At 43.1% G+C, this 16,591-nt stretch overlaps 1 protein-coding gene across 4 annotated transcripts in view; it reads right to left on the bottom strand.

The window, feature by feature from the left end:
• Positions 1–34: 34 nt before the first annotated feature.
• CPAMD8 (C3 and PZP like alpha-2-macroglobulin domain containing 8) overlaps positions 35–16,591 on the bottom strand; it is a 56,224-nt gene continuing 39,667 nt past the window's right edge. For 2 of the 4 annotated variants that reach the window (XM_027471772.3, XM_027471773.3), the window contains exons 37-43: positions 11,946–12,020; positions 11,490–11,595; positions 11,289–11,399; positions 10,380–10,592; positions 9,845–9,919; positions 4,911–5,076; positions 35–4,626 (exon numbers count right to left, since the gene is read on the bottom strand). In XM_027471772.3, the coding sequence (XP_027327573.1) occupies position 4,626; positions 4,911–5,076; positions 9,845–9,919; positions 10,380–10,592; positions 11,289–11,399; positions 11,490–11,595; positions 11,946–12,020 (747 nt within the window). In that variant the 3' untranslated portion in view covers positions 35–4,625. Of the gene's footprint in view, positions 4,627–4,910; positions 5,077–8,791; positions 9,712–9,844; positions 9,920–10,379; positions 10,593–11,288; positions 11,400–11,489; positions 11,596–11,945; positions 12,021–16,591 lie in introns of those variants that run through there. The other 2 variants (XM_027471774.3, XM_072029124.1) reach the window with 2 other exon arrangements.

Here is a 16,591-nt window from a genome sequence, read left to right as displayed (position 1 = left end):
GCCTACAATGTGAATAAAGAGAGACAAACAGCAGTGTTTTAAAATCAGTTTTTAATAAAATATTTATTATAATCTAAAACAAACCCTTTTCTGGACTCAGACTTGCTAAGATGTGTGTGAACAAAATGCAAATGATCATAGAACTGTTTGCGTTTACATGTACGTGCAGGGGTGAAATGCAGGTGAAAAACTAGAGCCCATCTCCTACAGGTGCAGCAGTGCACGCACAGAGAACGCGCCAGCTACTGAGCACAGGAGATGTGGTGGAGCCAGGCTGCAAGCCAAGACTACTGTCACTCAGTCAGAAATAGCAAGTACTGCAAAAACAACAACAACAACAAAAACAACCAACAAACTGAGCTGAGGTTTTCCAAATAGATCATCTATCCGCAATAATGAAAACCAGGTTACTCTGCATTAAATATCAATAATCAGTGTCAGCAAAGCAAGTGCTGTTGTTTCAATGATGCTATTCAAACAAACTGAACATTCTTCTGATATTTGTTTCCTACTGAGGCTGATTAAGGAGGGAAAGAGGCAAGGCCAAAACACTTGGACAGGAAAGGACAAGGGAACTATTGCTTTAAAATAAATACCATGGTAATGATTACTCTGCATAATGTACAGTTACAAATATATAAATATTAATTTCATTGAAAGGATTGCAAGCAAAAATCACTGATAACTAGCACTGCTGTAGCTATTCAGTAACATAACTCGATGTATGTAGGAATTTGTGTCTTACAAACCCACCAGCACTTTTCTCCTTTTGCAGTGAGGGACCATCAGAGAAAGGAAAGGAGAAGCATCTCTCTGACAGAGGGAGGCAAATATCTCTAAGCCACAAACAACTCAAAGCCCAAAGAAGCAGAAGCTCTGCTTTTCTTCAGTAATACTGAGTCTGATATGGCTATGTTGTGTCAAGTGGTCCTCCTGGATCTAGCCCTAAAGAGTTTGCGTATTACATCTAGGACTTTGAAGAATGGAAGGAAAATAGTTTTGTTTTTCCTGGATAAGAATTACTGATGATAACAAGAAACAGGAACAACAAACTGGGGACAGGGGAAAGCTGTTGACCAGCAGCTGGGGGTGGAGAGGACAGAGACCTGCTCCATTACTACTGTAACAAGGGAGAAAAGGCAAACAGGTGTGTATTTATAGGCTCCTTTATTTGATTCCTTAAATCAAATGACTGATTTTTAACTTTAGAAAGGAGCTAGTTTGGTGGCAGGAGTGAGGGGAGGCAGAGGCTGCCAATATGTACTTAAGGAACACAGGAAGAAGAGACAATGGACTAATAATTTCCCTGAAAGCTGTGAAGCAGCAACCCAAGCTTCAGGATACAGAAAACCTGGCACACGACCTCACGTGCAGCATCCCATTTAGAACTGCCTTTGCTGAAGGACACTGAGGCTGCTGTGCCTCTGCCTGCTAGGGGTCCAGGACTCTGTCAGTTCTTCTAGGGATAAAACAGAAGCAAGACTCTCCTGCCTCAGACAGGTGAGTGCTCTGGCACACAGCGAGCCCTCAGACCAAAGCTATGATTGATAGGCTGGCACCAAGGAGAGATGTAGCTAGCAGTAACGGGGAAATGTTTGCATGTTGAATTAGCAGATTACATGTAACAGAGACTGAGGAAAATGAAGGAAGTCATCTTGAATACTAAACTGAATCTCCCTACCTTCATCTTCTTGTGCCCAGTGGTGACACTGTCTGACTGCCCAAGGATCTATGAGAGGATGAAGCAATATGAAATTACTTAGAATATCTATCTAAAAGCATTAAATGGATGAGACAGGGAAACTAAAGCCAGAAGGGGACAGAGGACAGGAGGCTGAAGAACCCTGAGCACAGGTCCCATCTTCTGTGGGAAGCCACTCACACAGACATTATCGGGGTGACCAAATGTCTCATTCTCCAGCCTTGAAGCATTAAACAGCTGAGGCTGGAACCAGCAAACAGCAGGGTTTGTATTGTGCAGCTTTGATATTTAGAAAAGGGAAAAAAAAGAAACAACAAAACAACCTCTTGTTGCAGCTCATACTAGGTCTGTTATTTACCCAGGGAATAAATATTGACTCAGGCCTGTGTGTGTACACAATAGCAAGCATCTGCCAGGCCAGTTGCTTACAGGAGATGGAATAAGTTCAATAAGAGCAAGTGCCGGGTCCTGCACCTGGGACGGGGAAACCCTGGCTGCACGTACAGACTGGGCGATGAGACGCTGGAGAGCAGCCTAGAAGAGAGGGATCTGGGGGTCGTGGTAGACAACAAGTTGAATATGAGCCGGCAGTGTGCCCTGGCAGCCAGGAGGGCCAACCGTGTCCTGGGGTGCATCAAGCACGGCATCGCTAGTAGGTCGAGGGAGGTGATTGTCCCGCTCTACTCTGCACTGGTGCGGCCTCACCTCGAGTACTGTGTGCAGTTCTGGGCACCACAGTATAAAAAGGACATGAAACTGTTGGAGAGTGTCCAGAGGAGGGCTACGAAGATGGTGAAAGGCCTGGAGGGGAAGACGTACGAGGAACGGCTGAGGGCACTGGGCCTGTTCAGCCTGGAGAAGAGGAGGCTGAGGGGAGACCTCATCGCAGTCTACAACTTCCTCGTAAGGGGGCGTCGAGAGGCAGGAGACCTTTTCTCCATTAACACCAGCGACAGGACCCGCGGGAATGGAGTTAAGCTGATGCAGGGGAAGTTTAGGCTGGACATCAGGAAAGGGTTCTTCACAGAGAGAGTGGTTGCACACTGGAACAGGCTCCCCAGGGAAGTGGTCACTGCACCGAGCCTGACTGAATTTAAGAAGAGATTGGACTGTGCACTTAGTCACATGGTCTGAACTTGGGTAGACCTGTGCGGTGTCAAGAGTTGGACTTGATGATCCTTAAGGGTCCCTTCCAACTCAGGATATTCTATGATTCTATGATTCTATGAATTTAGTTTAAAGGCATTTATTTACCTGCCAGACAGGAATGCAGCCGCCAGTGCTTCTGCTGTGCAGTGGGGACACAGTGAGGACATGGTCTGTTCATACACACTGAAGAGACGTGGCAAAAAACTCTGCTGAGAAGCAGTGGGTGCATACGGGCAACAGCCACGTCAAGATGCTGTGAGGAGAGCTCACAGCAGCCACGAAGGAAGGCTTGGTAACTTTCCAACAAAGCAGTTCTGAAATTTCTGAGAACTTCAAGACCCAGACCTTCATCGTGTCAGTTACATTCTGCAAATATCTAGCCCCAGACAAAAAGGACTGGAAACTCCAAATGCCCAACTTCTGGGATACCTCCTGTTTTGTCCCCATGTAGACAGCTTTCTGGAATAAAATTGCTTTTATTCTGGAATGGAATGTCTATACTGGGATATATTCTTGTCAGGGTTCCTGTGTAAACAAGCCCTAAAAATGAATGGAGCTGGGCTTTTTCCTGTTTCCATTCACCAATAAACACCCTCAAAAGGAGTTTCCACCCCACTCCGGGTCCTTGTAACAATAGACGTGGGAAGATAAAATATTAACACTATTTTGCAACAGGCAATTGCATCTAACTCCTCCAAAGAGAACAATGCTGCTCCAGGCAGGAAGGGAAACCAAAAAGTCTTGGCTCATGCACTTTTGGAAATAAAGCTTTTGTTTTTAGTTTTACCACATTGCTTGGGGCAGGTCAGTCTAAGGGAGTCCAGTCTCTGTGACACCAGTGATTTATACTGGCAAGCAGGCCCAGGGCCTATGCATAGATTACCATATCCAGAAAAAAAAAAAAAAAATCATTGTATAGGAATGCTGGTGGGAGCAAGATAAAAGTGATTGGTGAAGTCAGGCGAGCATTTAAAAGGACTGTGCCTCGGGTCAGTTCATGTCAGGGTTACAAGGAGGAAAGGGGCTGCAGAGCTGAGAAGGCTGCAAGCAAACCTCATCAGCACATAGTGCAAAATGAAGAGGGCTCACCCACCAGATCCTGGTCACTGCTATGGCTAGCAAACTCCCCACCTGAAGCTTTTCAGCCCTGTCTGACAGTGGATTTGAGTTTTCTCTTGTGAAATGGACCTCCCAGCATCCTTCCTGAACATGGAGGCATTAGGACAGTTTTTCTTCTTGTAGGACATAATTGTGGGTACAGTAGACTTACAGGCTAGAGAAGATGATTAGCCTCTTGCTATGTCATAATTAGCAAAACATACTGATTTTTATTATAATAATTTGCGAGAAAACTCCTCAGCCATCCTTCCTCAAACAGCAGTTCAGCTAAGCACGAGGCCTGGACTTAGCTTCTAAATGTAGCTAGGAAATGGCATTTGCAGTATCCTGATAATAGAGAAAACATTCTGAAAAGGTCTATAAGTTTGAATTCCAGCCCCTATTTTTCTCACCTAGAGGGCACAGCATATTGGCCTCCCATCCTTGGAAGTACTCCTAGGAGGATGCACAAAAGGCAGGAAAATTGACAGAAGAATAATGCTGAGTGTCCCCCTTAGCGCTCCAGATCCACCCCCATGGGGCAGCAAAGCCTACAGTTCTGAGGGCATCAGGAAGTAGTCATCATTCGGTTTCTGTTCTGCAGCAGGTCGTCTGTTGGAACAAACTCATACAGGAGTTGATTCTGAGCCTCTTCTCTTTATTTAAATTATATATTTCTGTTGGAAAGAGAACATAACGAAAAAAGTCACTTTCCCCTTACATATCTTTGTGAAACATCACTGAGGCAGGGCAGAGAAAAACTTAAAAGCTGCTAGGAATGGAGACATCCAGGCTGTGAAGACTTGGATGCTGTCCCAGTGAGATCTTTTTCCTGGTGATTCCTTGCTAAAGAGGCTAGCGAGTCGCTTGTAAGAATGCCCATTTTGAGGAACTGAGTACATTTGACCCAACACATGAATTAGTAAATTATAACTCACAAACCCCCACACTCAGGGCTCACCATTCTACTGTGGTCACTACTTCCTGAATCTTGTCCACTTTTAACGTGCTTGCTGTCGTCAGCTCTGCCACAATCTCAAAAACGTCAGCTTCAGAGGCATAGGGGTCCGGGTCGTATTCATAGGAATAATATGACAAATCTGACTGTGGTGGAGGGCCTTCCTCTGCTGGAAAGGAAACCATAGTCTCAGCTTGTGCTTTATCCAAAGAAACTGCATTTCAGCATTACATATTGCATCACAGAGAGAATGGGAATGACATTAAAGGGAAGGAATAGTAAAAAGGGAGGCAAAACAGGAGTCAAATCAGTGTCTTACAGTGAAAAGGAGGCTACACATGTCAATAGCCCAGTGCATGAATGCTTAGATTCATATACAGGTAGAAAAGCTGCTATAGATGGGAATTTTTGATTTCCCATTCTGAAAACTGGATGCTGTAAAAAAATAAATAAAAGGAATCACAGCGCCAGGCAATTTGAAAAATCTCTAGATCTCATTTTAAAGCATCTAATTTTAGGCATTAACTGAGATGATTAAGTTGGGAAGCAGTTCACCCTACGATCTATATACAGTCAAGATAAAAGGCAGCTATCTTTGGGAATACTGGATGTCACAGGTGTGTTACACTGCACTCTGAAAATACCTCATCTGTGATGTCAGAGATACCTTGCACCGCACCCTGACAATACTTCATCTTTCACTAAGTAATAAGCTGAATAGTAGCCGAGCTGTGTCTGCCTCAGCAGGGTCTCATACCACCGAGGAACTTCCAGCATTTAAGACAGGAACAGGCAGAAATGGGTACTGCTCCCCCATGCATTCACTCCAGCCCATACTAAGACATGGGCAGGTCGCTCACACAGTGTGCATCCCTCTCAAAGTGGCTGTGCCTCTCGGTGGGTGACTGCCCACGGTCCGGAGGGTAAGACTGCAAGACAAAACTTCTAGGAATATCAATAGGTCCCTGTTTCCTAAGCTGTTCCTTGAGCCAGCTCAGCTGTTCATCTTGCCTGTTTGCTTTCTATATACACTGCTCTAATCCAAACCAAAGCAATCACTGAAACATCGTTGTTGCAGGGAGGAGAAGTCCCCCTCATAAAAGCTTGCTTTATTTAAGGAGAACACTTGTCAAGGCCTTTGAAAACATTTGTTCTCTAGAAATAAAATATCTGAAGGCTTCCCTGTTGCCTCCCACATCCTCCCAGCAACAGGCTCAGCCCTAGGCAAGGGAATGCTTGCCTGAAAGCAGAGTCAGTCTGTGTTCACTTCTTCTTGGCCTTCTCCACGTGAGAACCTGCCAGATCATGAAGTTGTTCTACGAATGGATGATTGCTGTCCACCAGGGACAGAATTAACATCACAGACCTCACTCTTCCTAGGAATGCAGGACTGGAGTCAAAGCAAAGATGAAAGGCCGACATTTCCTGCTGCATACAAACCACTCCCCCATCTCCAAATGTTTGCGCCTAAGCCAATGTTTGCTGAACACCGATGGGGTGAAAGGAAAAGTGGCCCATTGCCAGTTCAATCAATCCTAAAAGAACAGCGCTCCTGTGAACAGTGTGCCCGCCAGGGAGTGTTGCAGGATGACTCCATCTAGAAGCAGAGCTCCCTCTGACATTCTAGCGATGGTAGATGGGAGAGAGTTTGTTTAGTTATTTATTTAAAATAATGACACCGAATTAAAGAATCATAATACCACCAAGAATCTGCTTCCAGCTCCTGGACCTTCTAACTGCTGGAGCAAAACTGTACAAATAACATGGCTCCAGCTGCAGGGAGAAGGCTCAGAGCAGCGCAGAGTGAGACACTACAGCACTACTGACACCACTAAGTGCTGCTGTGCCACACTTTGATATCACTTTTCCATCAAATACCTGCAGAATCACAATGTTACTGTGATCTCAACATACCTTCCAGCCCCATCAGCTATACATTTAGCATTTTTGATTGACAATTTCAAATACAGGCAATTTCAGAGGAACATTAAAGATCTATGGAAGCAATCAAAGGAGCACTGCACCAGGGAGGTGGTATCAGAGCTACTGAGGATCCCTTAGGCTCTGAAATCCACCCATAATTTTGTAGCCTAGTGTGACAAGTCTGAGGAAAAACACAGACAGAAAGGCATAGTCCACTTGGCAACCAAACTCCTGCTCCAGGAGCTTTCATTCCAAATAAATGTGACTGGAACAGGCTGTGAAAAAACACAGGCAGAGCCACAATGCTTAGAGGCAAAGGTGAGTCCATGCTACTCATGAAGAGCCTGCTCCATCTCTGAGTCTCACTAGTTCACCTATGAGAATGAACAGTTGAGGAAGAGGATTTGGTCATGAGTGCCTCCCCTTGGCTTTCACTTCTGTTGAGTCCCGTTACCCTATGGTCTTCTCTCTAAATCAAGAGAATGTTTCCGAAGCTGCAAAGAAAACCTACACATCTGTACAAAAAAAAAGGTTGTAGTTTTAAGGACAAACCTCAGCTTTCTTCCTCACTTGCTGCAACATCTGCTGCAGCCTTGTGAAAGGCAGTTCAGAATGCTTTGACAACAGGTAGGTGCCACAAGAAGCACCGCATCCTGACTTTTCAGGATAGCCACATATGATTACTCACCTTGAATAGCATAACTCATAAGCTGTTGTTTATTCTAGCAAACTCACTGGGGTATATGGAACTATACTGCACGTCTGTCTGCCAGAGTGAGCCCAAACACATTATGAAGTTCCCCACTGTTTGCTGGAAGGAAGCTGGCTCTCATTGTTTCCATTGCTGGGGTAACATAGACAAGAGCTAACAATGAAAGCATCAATCAAACCGAGCTGAGCCTGCACAAGTCATATGGCAAATAGAGAAGGATTTCAGACAATATAAACACCACGAGGTTCTGCACGAAAATGGTATTTCCTGAAGATTAGCACACTGAGGCAGTTCCATCAACCTGCCCTAATCTTGATTTGGCTCCCGGAGTTTTGCATCCTTTAAGGAAATCACAAATTTAGACATGGCTCATCAGAACTTTCACTAGAAACCCAGAGCACCTGAGTCGACTTAAACCAATCACATGCTTCAATGCTAACAAACCAGTGAGCCCAAATGAGACCCACGTATAAGGAGGGATTCATTCATTTGTTAAACTTTGATTCATGTACCGTGTGGTTGACCTGAGAGGAGGCCAGAGGATTAATGAAAATCACATGCTGGGCGCTTTTCCTGATGCAGGATTTAGTCTGTTTTATTTTTGAATGCTCACTCTGCCATAGCTGCTCAGACAGCTCATTTCAGAAGAGTATCAGCCTTCCAGGAGGCTCTCTGCTTTAGCACTCACAGATCCTAGAATGCAGCAAGCTCATACCATTTGTGAGCACTTTAACATATCCTCATGGCATACATGTGGTTATTAATCTAATGTGCATACAAATGCCACACACACACACAATCTGAATTGCCATTTTTGATCTTATTGATAGCCTGAGACAGCACTACCTTTGTCTGTTTAAAACAGAAAACAGAGGAATATTTTTCTTAGATGTTTCAGTACAGATTATTTCAGAAACACTGTTCTGAAAACGTTTGTATTGTGGACTATTGTCAAGTTCAACATTTTTTCCCCCAGATAACCATATTCATATCAAATATGTATTTGAAAAACAGTGTAATGGCAGTCTCATTTTGTAGACCAGCAACAAAACACTTACTATGAACTTGCATACCAACAACATCCTACAGAGCAGTTTGGGAATGCTGCTTTATAGGGTTCAGATTGCAAACTGTTTCCATGCTGGATACATTGCATTTGCACAGAATAAAAGACAACAAGCATTCATTTTAGTTACTCTGACAGACAGCAATCTGATATATATTCACATTAAGTTCAGAAACAAAGGGAAAGGAAATAGAAAAGGCATTAAAACACTTTAAGACTGGATGACCTACAGAGATAGTCCTAACAGAGTATTCACCATGCTTTTACACCTTAAGAATAACATCCATCAACTTCCACAGAGCAGAGGGGTAAAGAACAGGACAGTTTATCTCATGCTGGACACATGAAGACTGAACTTTGGTGCACATGAAGGATATGGGAAGGCATGGAGACTTCTCTTGAAGAACTAACTTGTTTTTACCAATTTGTTGGGAGAGTTAGAGGCCAGGGGAAAATTAATGAGTGGAAAGCAGCCAGGAAAAATCTAGTCCAGTTTATTTACTAGAAACAGCATGAAACAAACTATTCTATTGACCCTCCACTGCTTCTTGGTGAGATTTATTGTGAGCCAGGAGCAAGTTTGACATGAGTCTTGGAAAAAAATGTATGAATATAAGCACCAAATAAAATGAGCAGCCAAATTCCTGGCTACTCCATCTACTGACCTTAAAATTTTTGCTCACTAAGGCCTTTATTCCAAACAGCAGCTCTGAGAGAATCAGGACTGCCAGCTCAATTTTTACACAGAACTATGAACAGAAGTTGATCCACCTGGATTCTAGTTTTTGCAATGGTTTTGTCTGTTGTCATGTACTGCTCAGTTGTTTTTTGAGACATATTACATCAGCCTGGTTTCAAATAGGATCTTTCTAGCTTGATATTAAAGAAAAGATTGAAGTATTACTCAAATATACCAAGGCTGAGAAAACAGGATGGTCATTTGCAAGATTTAGGCAACTGTTCATAGAAACAGGCATGTGCACTAAATACAGCAGGTATCATGCAAGAATTTCTGAAAGGACTGGAACACAGTCTACAGCCAAATTTCCTATATTTCCTTGATGGCTTCATTTTTTTTCTGATTTCTGCATGTTCTGTTGTTTCTAAAAGATAAAGGTATTCAGCATCTTTATTTAAATATGCTTAGGAGTTATGTATACTTTAGTATAATGACAGAATAAGCTTTAAACTTTTTAAAGAAAAAAGCCTTAGATAAATGCAAAGGTATGATATTACCTGCTGGAATTTGTTGTACACTGGGTTGCTCAGCCGTGTGGGAAAGCGTCTCCCTTTCTTCTGGCAAATTCTTGGCTGTAAGTAGAAAATAAAAGTGTATTGGTCATAAAATTTGTTAATGACTCTTTAGAAAACGTCTTCATTTAAGGAGGTGATAATACTCAGTTCAGGTATACCGAACAGCACATCTTGAAAGCCCATGTAGAACCTCCAAAGTATGTTAAAATTCATGGACGGTATTTGTTACCTAGGATTATTCACTCCAGATAAGCAGTATTACCAAATTTTCTCAGGTCCATTAAGATTGGTAAAGCATGTATTTGTGGTATCAGAAAATCCAGTTCTGAGCTAAGCAGGTAGGTAGCTGCTCTTAGAAGTTCGTCTCCTGCAGTATGGGTAGCAAAATACTACAAAGGAGGTTTTGAAGTCTCCTCTTTTCCCTACCGCACACAAGTAATTATCGTTTGCTCAGATGAAGATTTGTAGTGTTCCCTAGGTAGGTCGTAAGAGAAAAAGGGAGTTGAATGAAACCTACATGTAGAACATTGCGACATGGGGATCTGTTCTATCCTCGTATTATTCCTGCATGATGCTACTTCCATTTGGCAATGGTTCTGGTAAATCTGCCCATCTGATCCACACACAGGCTCCCCATCATAGCCACAGTCTCGTGAACACATACATTGCTCAAAATACTCATCCTCCAAGCAGCCAAAAATATTATTGCATGGTCCAGAGTGAAAAAAACCTGAAAAGTAAATGAAAACGTATCATATATTCAAATTCAATCAAACATCCAAAGGAATATTTTTACATAGGATGGGGGAAAGAGAAATAAGAAAACTGCTGCCCTATCTCTCATGTAAGTTTTCATGTTGAATTCTCTAAGACTTCTCATAGAAATTACAAACTTAGTGGACTAAAATGCTCTGGGAGGAAAGCTGCAGCAGACTGCTGGTACAGGATAATGCAACTCTCCCACAGTTTGGATGACATACAGGATAGGAAGGAAACTGTACATTCTGGAAAAAGTTGTTCCTGTCTCTGACAAGTGAAATTGTTTGATCTTCCTACAATTAATTGACAAACTCTACCACAAGATATTTTACAGAAAGAAAACCAAACTGCACTTAAAATAAGTTTCTACTTTTACATTTATTAACTTCTCACTTTTCACAGGTACGTCCAGGTTTATACATTATATCTTGCCTCTGAAGCAAGTAATAATAGTCACTGGTGACTGGAAAGCAGACTATCTTGGTCTGTTTCTTTGTCATAACTTTTATACTGCTATCACACACACATCTGTAAACCTTCTATTAATACAGATACCAAAATAGAACATTTTTCTAAATATCATTTTGAGTTCTCCTCTAACTAATTCCTAGACATTACGTCTGCAGGTTCCATTTTCTAAAAAAATCTAAGCTTTCGTGCAACTTACCAACCCACTGGCTAGCTGAGCTCTCTACTTCATTGCACGTTGGTCCATCGCAGAGCTCCCGAGCCAAGGGACTGTTTTCACTCACATTGTAGAAACGAGTTGCTTCAAAAGCTGCAGGCCGGAAAGAATGAGAAATCACAATTAAGTCTTATGGTTGGAGCCCTAATGCTGGCAAAAATCAAAAGGAAATCAGGCACATACCTGGCTCATAGTAATCATACACTTTGATAGGAACCGGAGCGGTTTTCCCAACTATATACTCTCTGAAAGCTTGAAACTTTACACAGGTCATGCACTGGCTAGGAATCTGCATGGAATGATGTAAAAGACTCATTGTAACAAAAACTACACTGTAAGTGAAGAGAGACAAATAAATGCAGCATGGGCCCCTAATATAACACACTGTGCTGGACGCTTGGTGAAAATGAAGGTACCTGCAATACTAGGTACTAATACTGCCTCTTTTATGCTTTGATTTCCAACCAAAACCATGCTTGCCTACATGAAAAGATACTCAGGCAACCAGCCAGTTAAAGCTGCATCATAATCCTCATCTGCAAGGGACTATCAACAGCAACACACAGTATCTCTGCCCTACCAACTGGCCATTTGACTTTCATTGAAAAGCAACATAAGTGTAAGAACAAAATTCATTACCTCATCAAAATAAAAAAGGACTTTTCTTCCATCAACTTCATATCTTTTTAATCCAATTTGCTTGTTCATCAATAACTGGGGAAAAAATGAACAGGTTTAGGTTCATCTCATTTTACAGAAAACAGTTTGAAAGAAGAAAGATTTCAGACTACTTAAAAAAATTAAAAAAAAAAAGCATGGTCAGATGCTAAAATCCAGGGATTTCTTCTGCTGGAGATAGATGTTTCAGGAAGAGAGGGGAAATGCAAAGAAGACTGAAGTTGCTGTCAGAAAACTGAGGAAAAAATTGTCAGTTCTTTTTCATGATCTGATGAGGAACACTTACAAGGTGCACCATGCTGGGTGTTCTTCCTAGTCCCTGGGGAGAGGGGTACATTTATTTCCTCAGACTATGCCTGACATGTCATCCATAATCTAATTGAATAGCTCCCAGATTGTTTTCAGTACCAAGGCTCAAGCAAGACCTCAGAGGCACCAAAACACTCAGTAAAGTCTCTTATTTACACTCTCTCAGACCACCACTGCTGGATCACACTGATTATTAAAGACCCCCCTTCTCCCACCAGCTGAAAAATCCAAAACATTCTTCTGCCAGGAAAATTAATCCTTACATTTGAAAAGAGCAGTCATTTGAAATAGCCCTTGGCATCCTCCCTTTTGAGTGATGGGGTCAGGCCAGGCCTTCACTACCCATCTTTCCTCCCTCTGAGGTCCAGGGATTTGTAATACACATTGTACTGGTCATACTTGCAGAATACATCTACCCATGTTCGTTGTTTTTTTTTTGTTTGTTTGTTTTTTTTTAGTTATTGGGACAACCTGTATATCCAAGGAGCATTAGAACAAGGTGTAAGACGGTGCTATCATCTGTAATCTACCCCAGCCATTTTTAGACATGCTGTAGATCACCTCCTCATGCTAACTGCAGGTCAGCAGATCATGAACGCAGTGAAACAAGAGCACTTGTTTATGGAAATACTGCACCACCTCAGAGAACGCAGTAACCATCTTCCTGGAACAGAATGCTAATGAATGTCCCATGAAACATAAATAAATCTGATAGAATTCTATGAAGCTTTGTCTTTTTTTTTTTTCCCCCCTCTAAGTTTCCATAAGAGTTACTTCTGTGATTTTCCACATTTGGAGAAATAACATCTTGATATCACAATGGCTAGCATGCTCCATGTACTTGATCGATTGATCAGTCATTTCTGCTTTGATAAATTGTATTCAGAATACAACTATTATGTGAGAAACATTTAATTCAGAAACTGTGGAAGATGATGGCCTGTGGAAAAGGACTCGAGTTTTAATCCCTTTTTTAATAAATAAATAAATAAATAAATGCTCCTAAGCTATTGTGAGATCCTAGAATGAAAACTCTGTGGAAAGGAAGACAAAGAATTATTGTCATGTATTAGAATGAACAGCATCAAGCAAAAACTATTCCGACTGAAATTTGCCCAAACCTGCTACCAACAGCTTTAACTGTGAATTTTTTCAGCGTAGTGCTTCCAGTTGTAAAATCCTGCACACAGCTTCCTGCTATTACTGTAACAAGCAAAGGAACATGTGTTTAAGTCACACACAATATGGAAAGGGCCAATTTAATTTGTCCTTATAATTTTAGGGGCCTGGTGGTGGCTGTTATTACTCAGCAGTAGATGGCTGCAGACAGTCCTTTTATGAGGGCTTGGAGAGGCTGGCGCCACCGGGAAATGCTCAGCTCAGCTAAAGTTGCATTTTTCTGGTGAAGCTTGATATATACCAGCCTGTGGTGACCTCCTGACCTTGTCGACACCCAGCATTATTAGAAGGATTTGTGGCTGCACAGCCAGGGGGGCTGCCATCAATGCGCAGAGTATTCATTAACCATCGCTGCCCCGGAGCTGCACGTGGGTCCGCTCTGTGCACACTGCTCTCTTGTGAGGGCAAACAACAAACAAGGAAATCTGATTTACAGCCTCGCCCCTCCTCACCAAGAACAGAGGGAAGGGCTAGGGTAACAAGAAAATGCAGCAACAGGAATGATGGGGCTTACCTCTGCTGAAGCTGGTGGCCAAAATACAAAACTAGTAACATATCATCAGCGGGTGCATGATTGAGACATTTTTGATAGCCAAAATCAAACTATACAGGTATTTGCATCTTCACGGACTACCCAAACCATATGCTTGAGCTTTGTCCCTAATTTTCGATGCAAAGGATTTCTGCAGTAAGAAGGATGGAATTCAACTTTTCAAGGGGAACATCGCTGCCAAGTTAGTAAAATTTTCTTCTGCCCAAAATCAGTAATTCACTTTTGGTTAAGGAAATGGACTGCCCAGTACTGAATCCCAATTGCAGAACCAAGCCACCTGTTACTGTGTGCCCTGAGACCCTAACAGATGGGGTTACACTGAGACTTCTGCTTCTCTACTCACAGATGCAGAACGTGAGATTCAGAGGGGCGGGCGGATGACACAAGGGAAAGCACAACCAACTTATCTGCTCAGTGCTAGAGAAAGCCTGTTCTTGCTTAATGTGCTGGAGAGTTCATTCAGCTGTGAGGAAACAACTCTTCTGCAGCTTTCTTATTTATTTATTAACCCTTTGACTGCTTCCATCCAGGCCAGGAAGAGGGATATGACAGGACATAGAAAGGGCATGAAGCTGACACAATGCTTTCCAGACACTGACATGTTATCAGACACAAGCAGTACGGGTAAGTCTCCTGCTCCAGTTTCACTATGCTCACTGTTAGTTTCTGATTTGGAAGTGCTGACCAGCACCTGGTCGAGGAGCTAGCAATGCTAAGGCACCAGCAAGATGATGTTGAATGTGATGCAAGCATCTTTAAAGCCAGGAAAAAACAATCATCAAAGGCAGGGGGGTGTCACAGAGTCCAAGGCTTATGGCAACTTACTGGAAGGCAAAGGAGAATAGAGGCATTGCAAACAGAAGGGTTTTGAAGCATGCAACACTGGAGAACCAGAATTAGGGTTTCCTTGCAGAGTGTATATCCTAATACTCATCTCAATCCCAGATGCCTTCAGTGCTTCCTCTGCTTAGAGCACACACAGCTTGCCCTGAACACAGGTTAGTGTAAATCATATCAGACACCACACAGGAGCAATTGCTGCATGCGGCAGCCTTTTAGTGGTAACTAAATACAAAATAAGGATGTTTGATTTAAAAGTCTTTACCTGGAACACCTATCGGGACCAGCCATGTAAACAAGCCTCATGCCACAGCACAGCTGTCTTGGCATAAAGGAAAAAAAAGTTCAAGGACTTGAAATCGTAAAATCACAGAATATCCTGAGTTGGAAGGGACTCACAAGGATCATCGAGTCCAACTCCTGGCTCCACACAGGACTACCTAAAAATCAAACCATATGTCGGAGCTTTGTCCAAGTGCTTCTTGAACTCCGGCAGCTCGGTGCTGTGACCACTGCCCTGGGGACCTGTCCCAGTGCTCGACCTGCGTGCAGAACCTTTTCCTAACACCCAGCCTGACCCTCCCCTGTCCCAGCTCCATGCTGTCCCCTCCAGTCCCGTCGCTGTCCCCAGAGAGCAGAGCTCAGCGCCTGCCCCTCCGCTCCCTCTGAGGGAGCTGCAGGCCGCCGTGAGGCCTCCCCTCAGCCTGTTCTGCTCAGGGCTGAACAAACCACAAGAGCTCAGCCACTCCTCACACATCTTCCCCTCTAGAACATCTTTGGAGCACTCCTTTGACAGTTTATGTCCTTCTTACATCGCAGTGCCCAAAGCTGTACACAGCGGTTGAGGTGAGGCTACACCAGGCAGGGCAGAGCAGGACAATGCCTTCCCTCATCCAACCAGCAATGCCACCGGGGGTAGGGGAGGCCCAGGGCACACTGCTGCTGCCTCAGTTTCCACTAGCCAGTGACCAGAACCCTCAGCTCCCTCCCTGCAGGGCTGCTCTCCAGCCTTTCATCCCCCTGTCTGTACAGAAATGGCAGAATCTCTGCAGTTCCTTGTGACACGAGAAAACATGGGGCCCCTCTCAGGACTCTCAGCCTAGAGACTTTCTCTGTCCCCTGCTGAAACCAGTAAGAGACACTCACCCAGTACAGCCTGGACAATTGTAACTCCCAGTTCTGGAATTTCTTCTTAGCCCATTTCACCAATAGGGAATTGTTTCTTAACCTAACCATTTTTTCTCTTCTGTAATCAAAACCCCTTTTCACTCTTTGCTTCAACTAGTTTCCTCCTTTTACTCTGCTGATAAAACTTTCCATGGATTTAACACTATGAAGACATCCTGTCATTCTGCTCCTGTCCCATTTTGAGATCTCTGGTCCTGAGCCAGGTTTCCATCCATATTTTCTCTGCCATTATTTACGTAAATTACTGTGAAAGAGAATTTATTTGAAAGCAGTACAAACAACTGTCATGCTAGCACTTCAGCAGGAGGAGATAAAATAGTAACCAAAACCACTACAGGCCCCTCAATTTCCTCCTTTCTCTTACCACAAGGATACTGGGGGAAATCTTACTGGTGGTCTTGCCTCATCTGAATAGCCATATATATTTCTTGCACCATTTGTTGCATGTGAGAGAATATCAGACTCAAACATCAACATGCAAATAAAAATCAATATATTTCACATGTATGCATTTGAAGGTAAATCAGAGAATTTTTGA

The sequence above is a fragment of the Anas platyrhynchos genome, chromosome 29, assembly GCF_047663525.1.
Source record: "Anas platyrhynchos isolate ZD024472 breed Pekin duck chromosome 29, IASCAAS_PekinDuck_T2T, whole genome shotgun sequence".
NCBI classification, from domain to species: Eukaryota; Metazoa; Chordata; class Aves; order Anseriformes; family Anatidae; genus Anas; species Anas platyrhynchos.
Note: the sequence above shows the minus strand (reverse complement) of the source record. Positions and strands in the feature narration are given on the sequence as shown.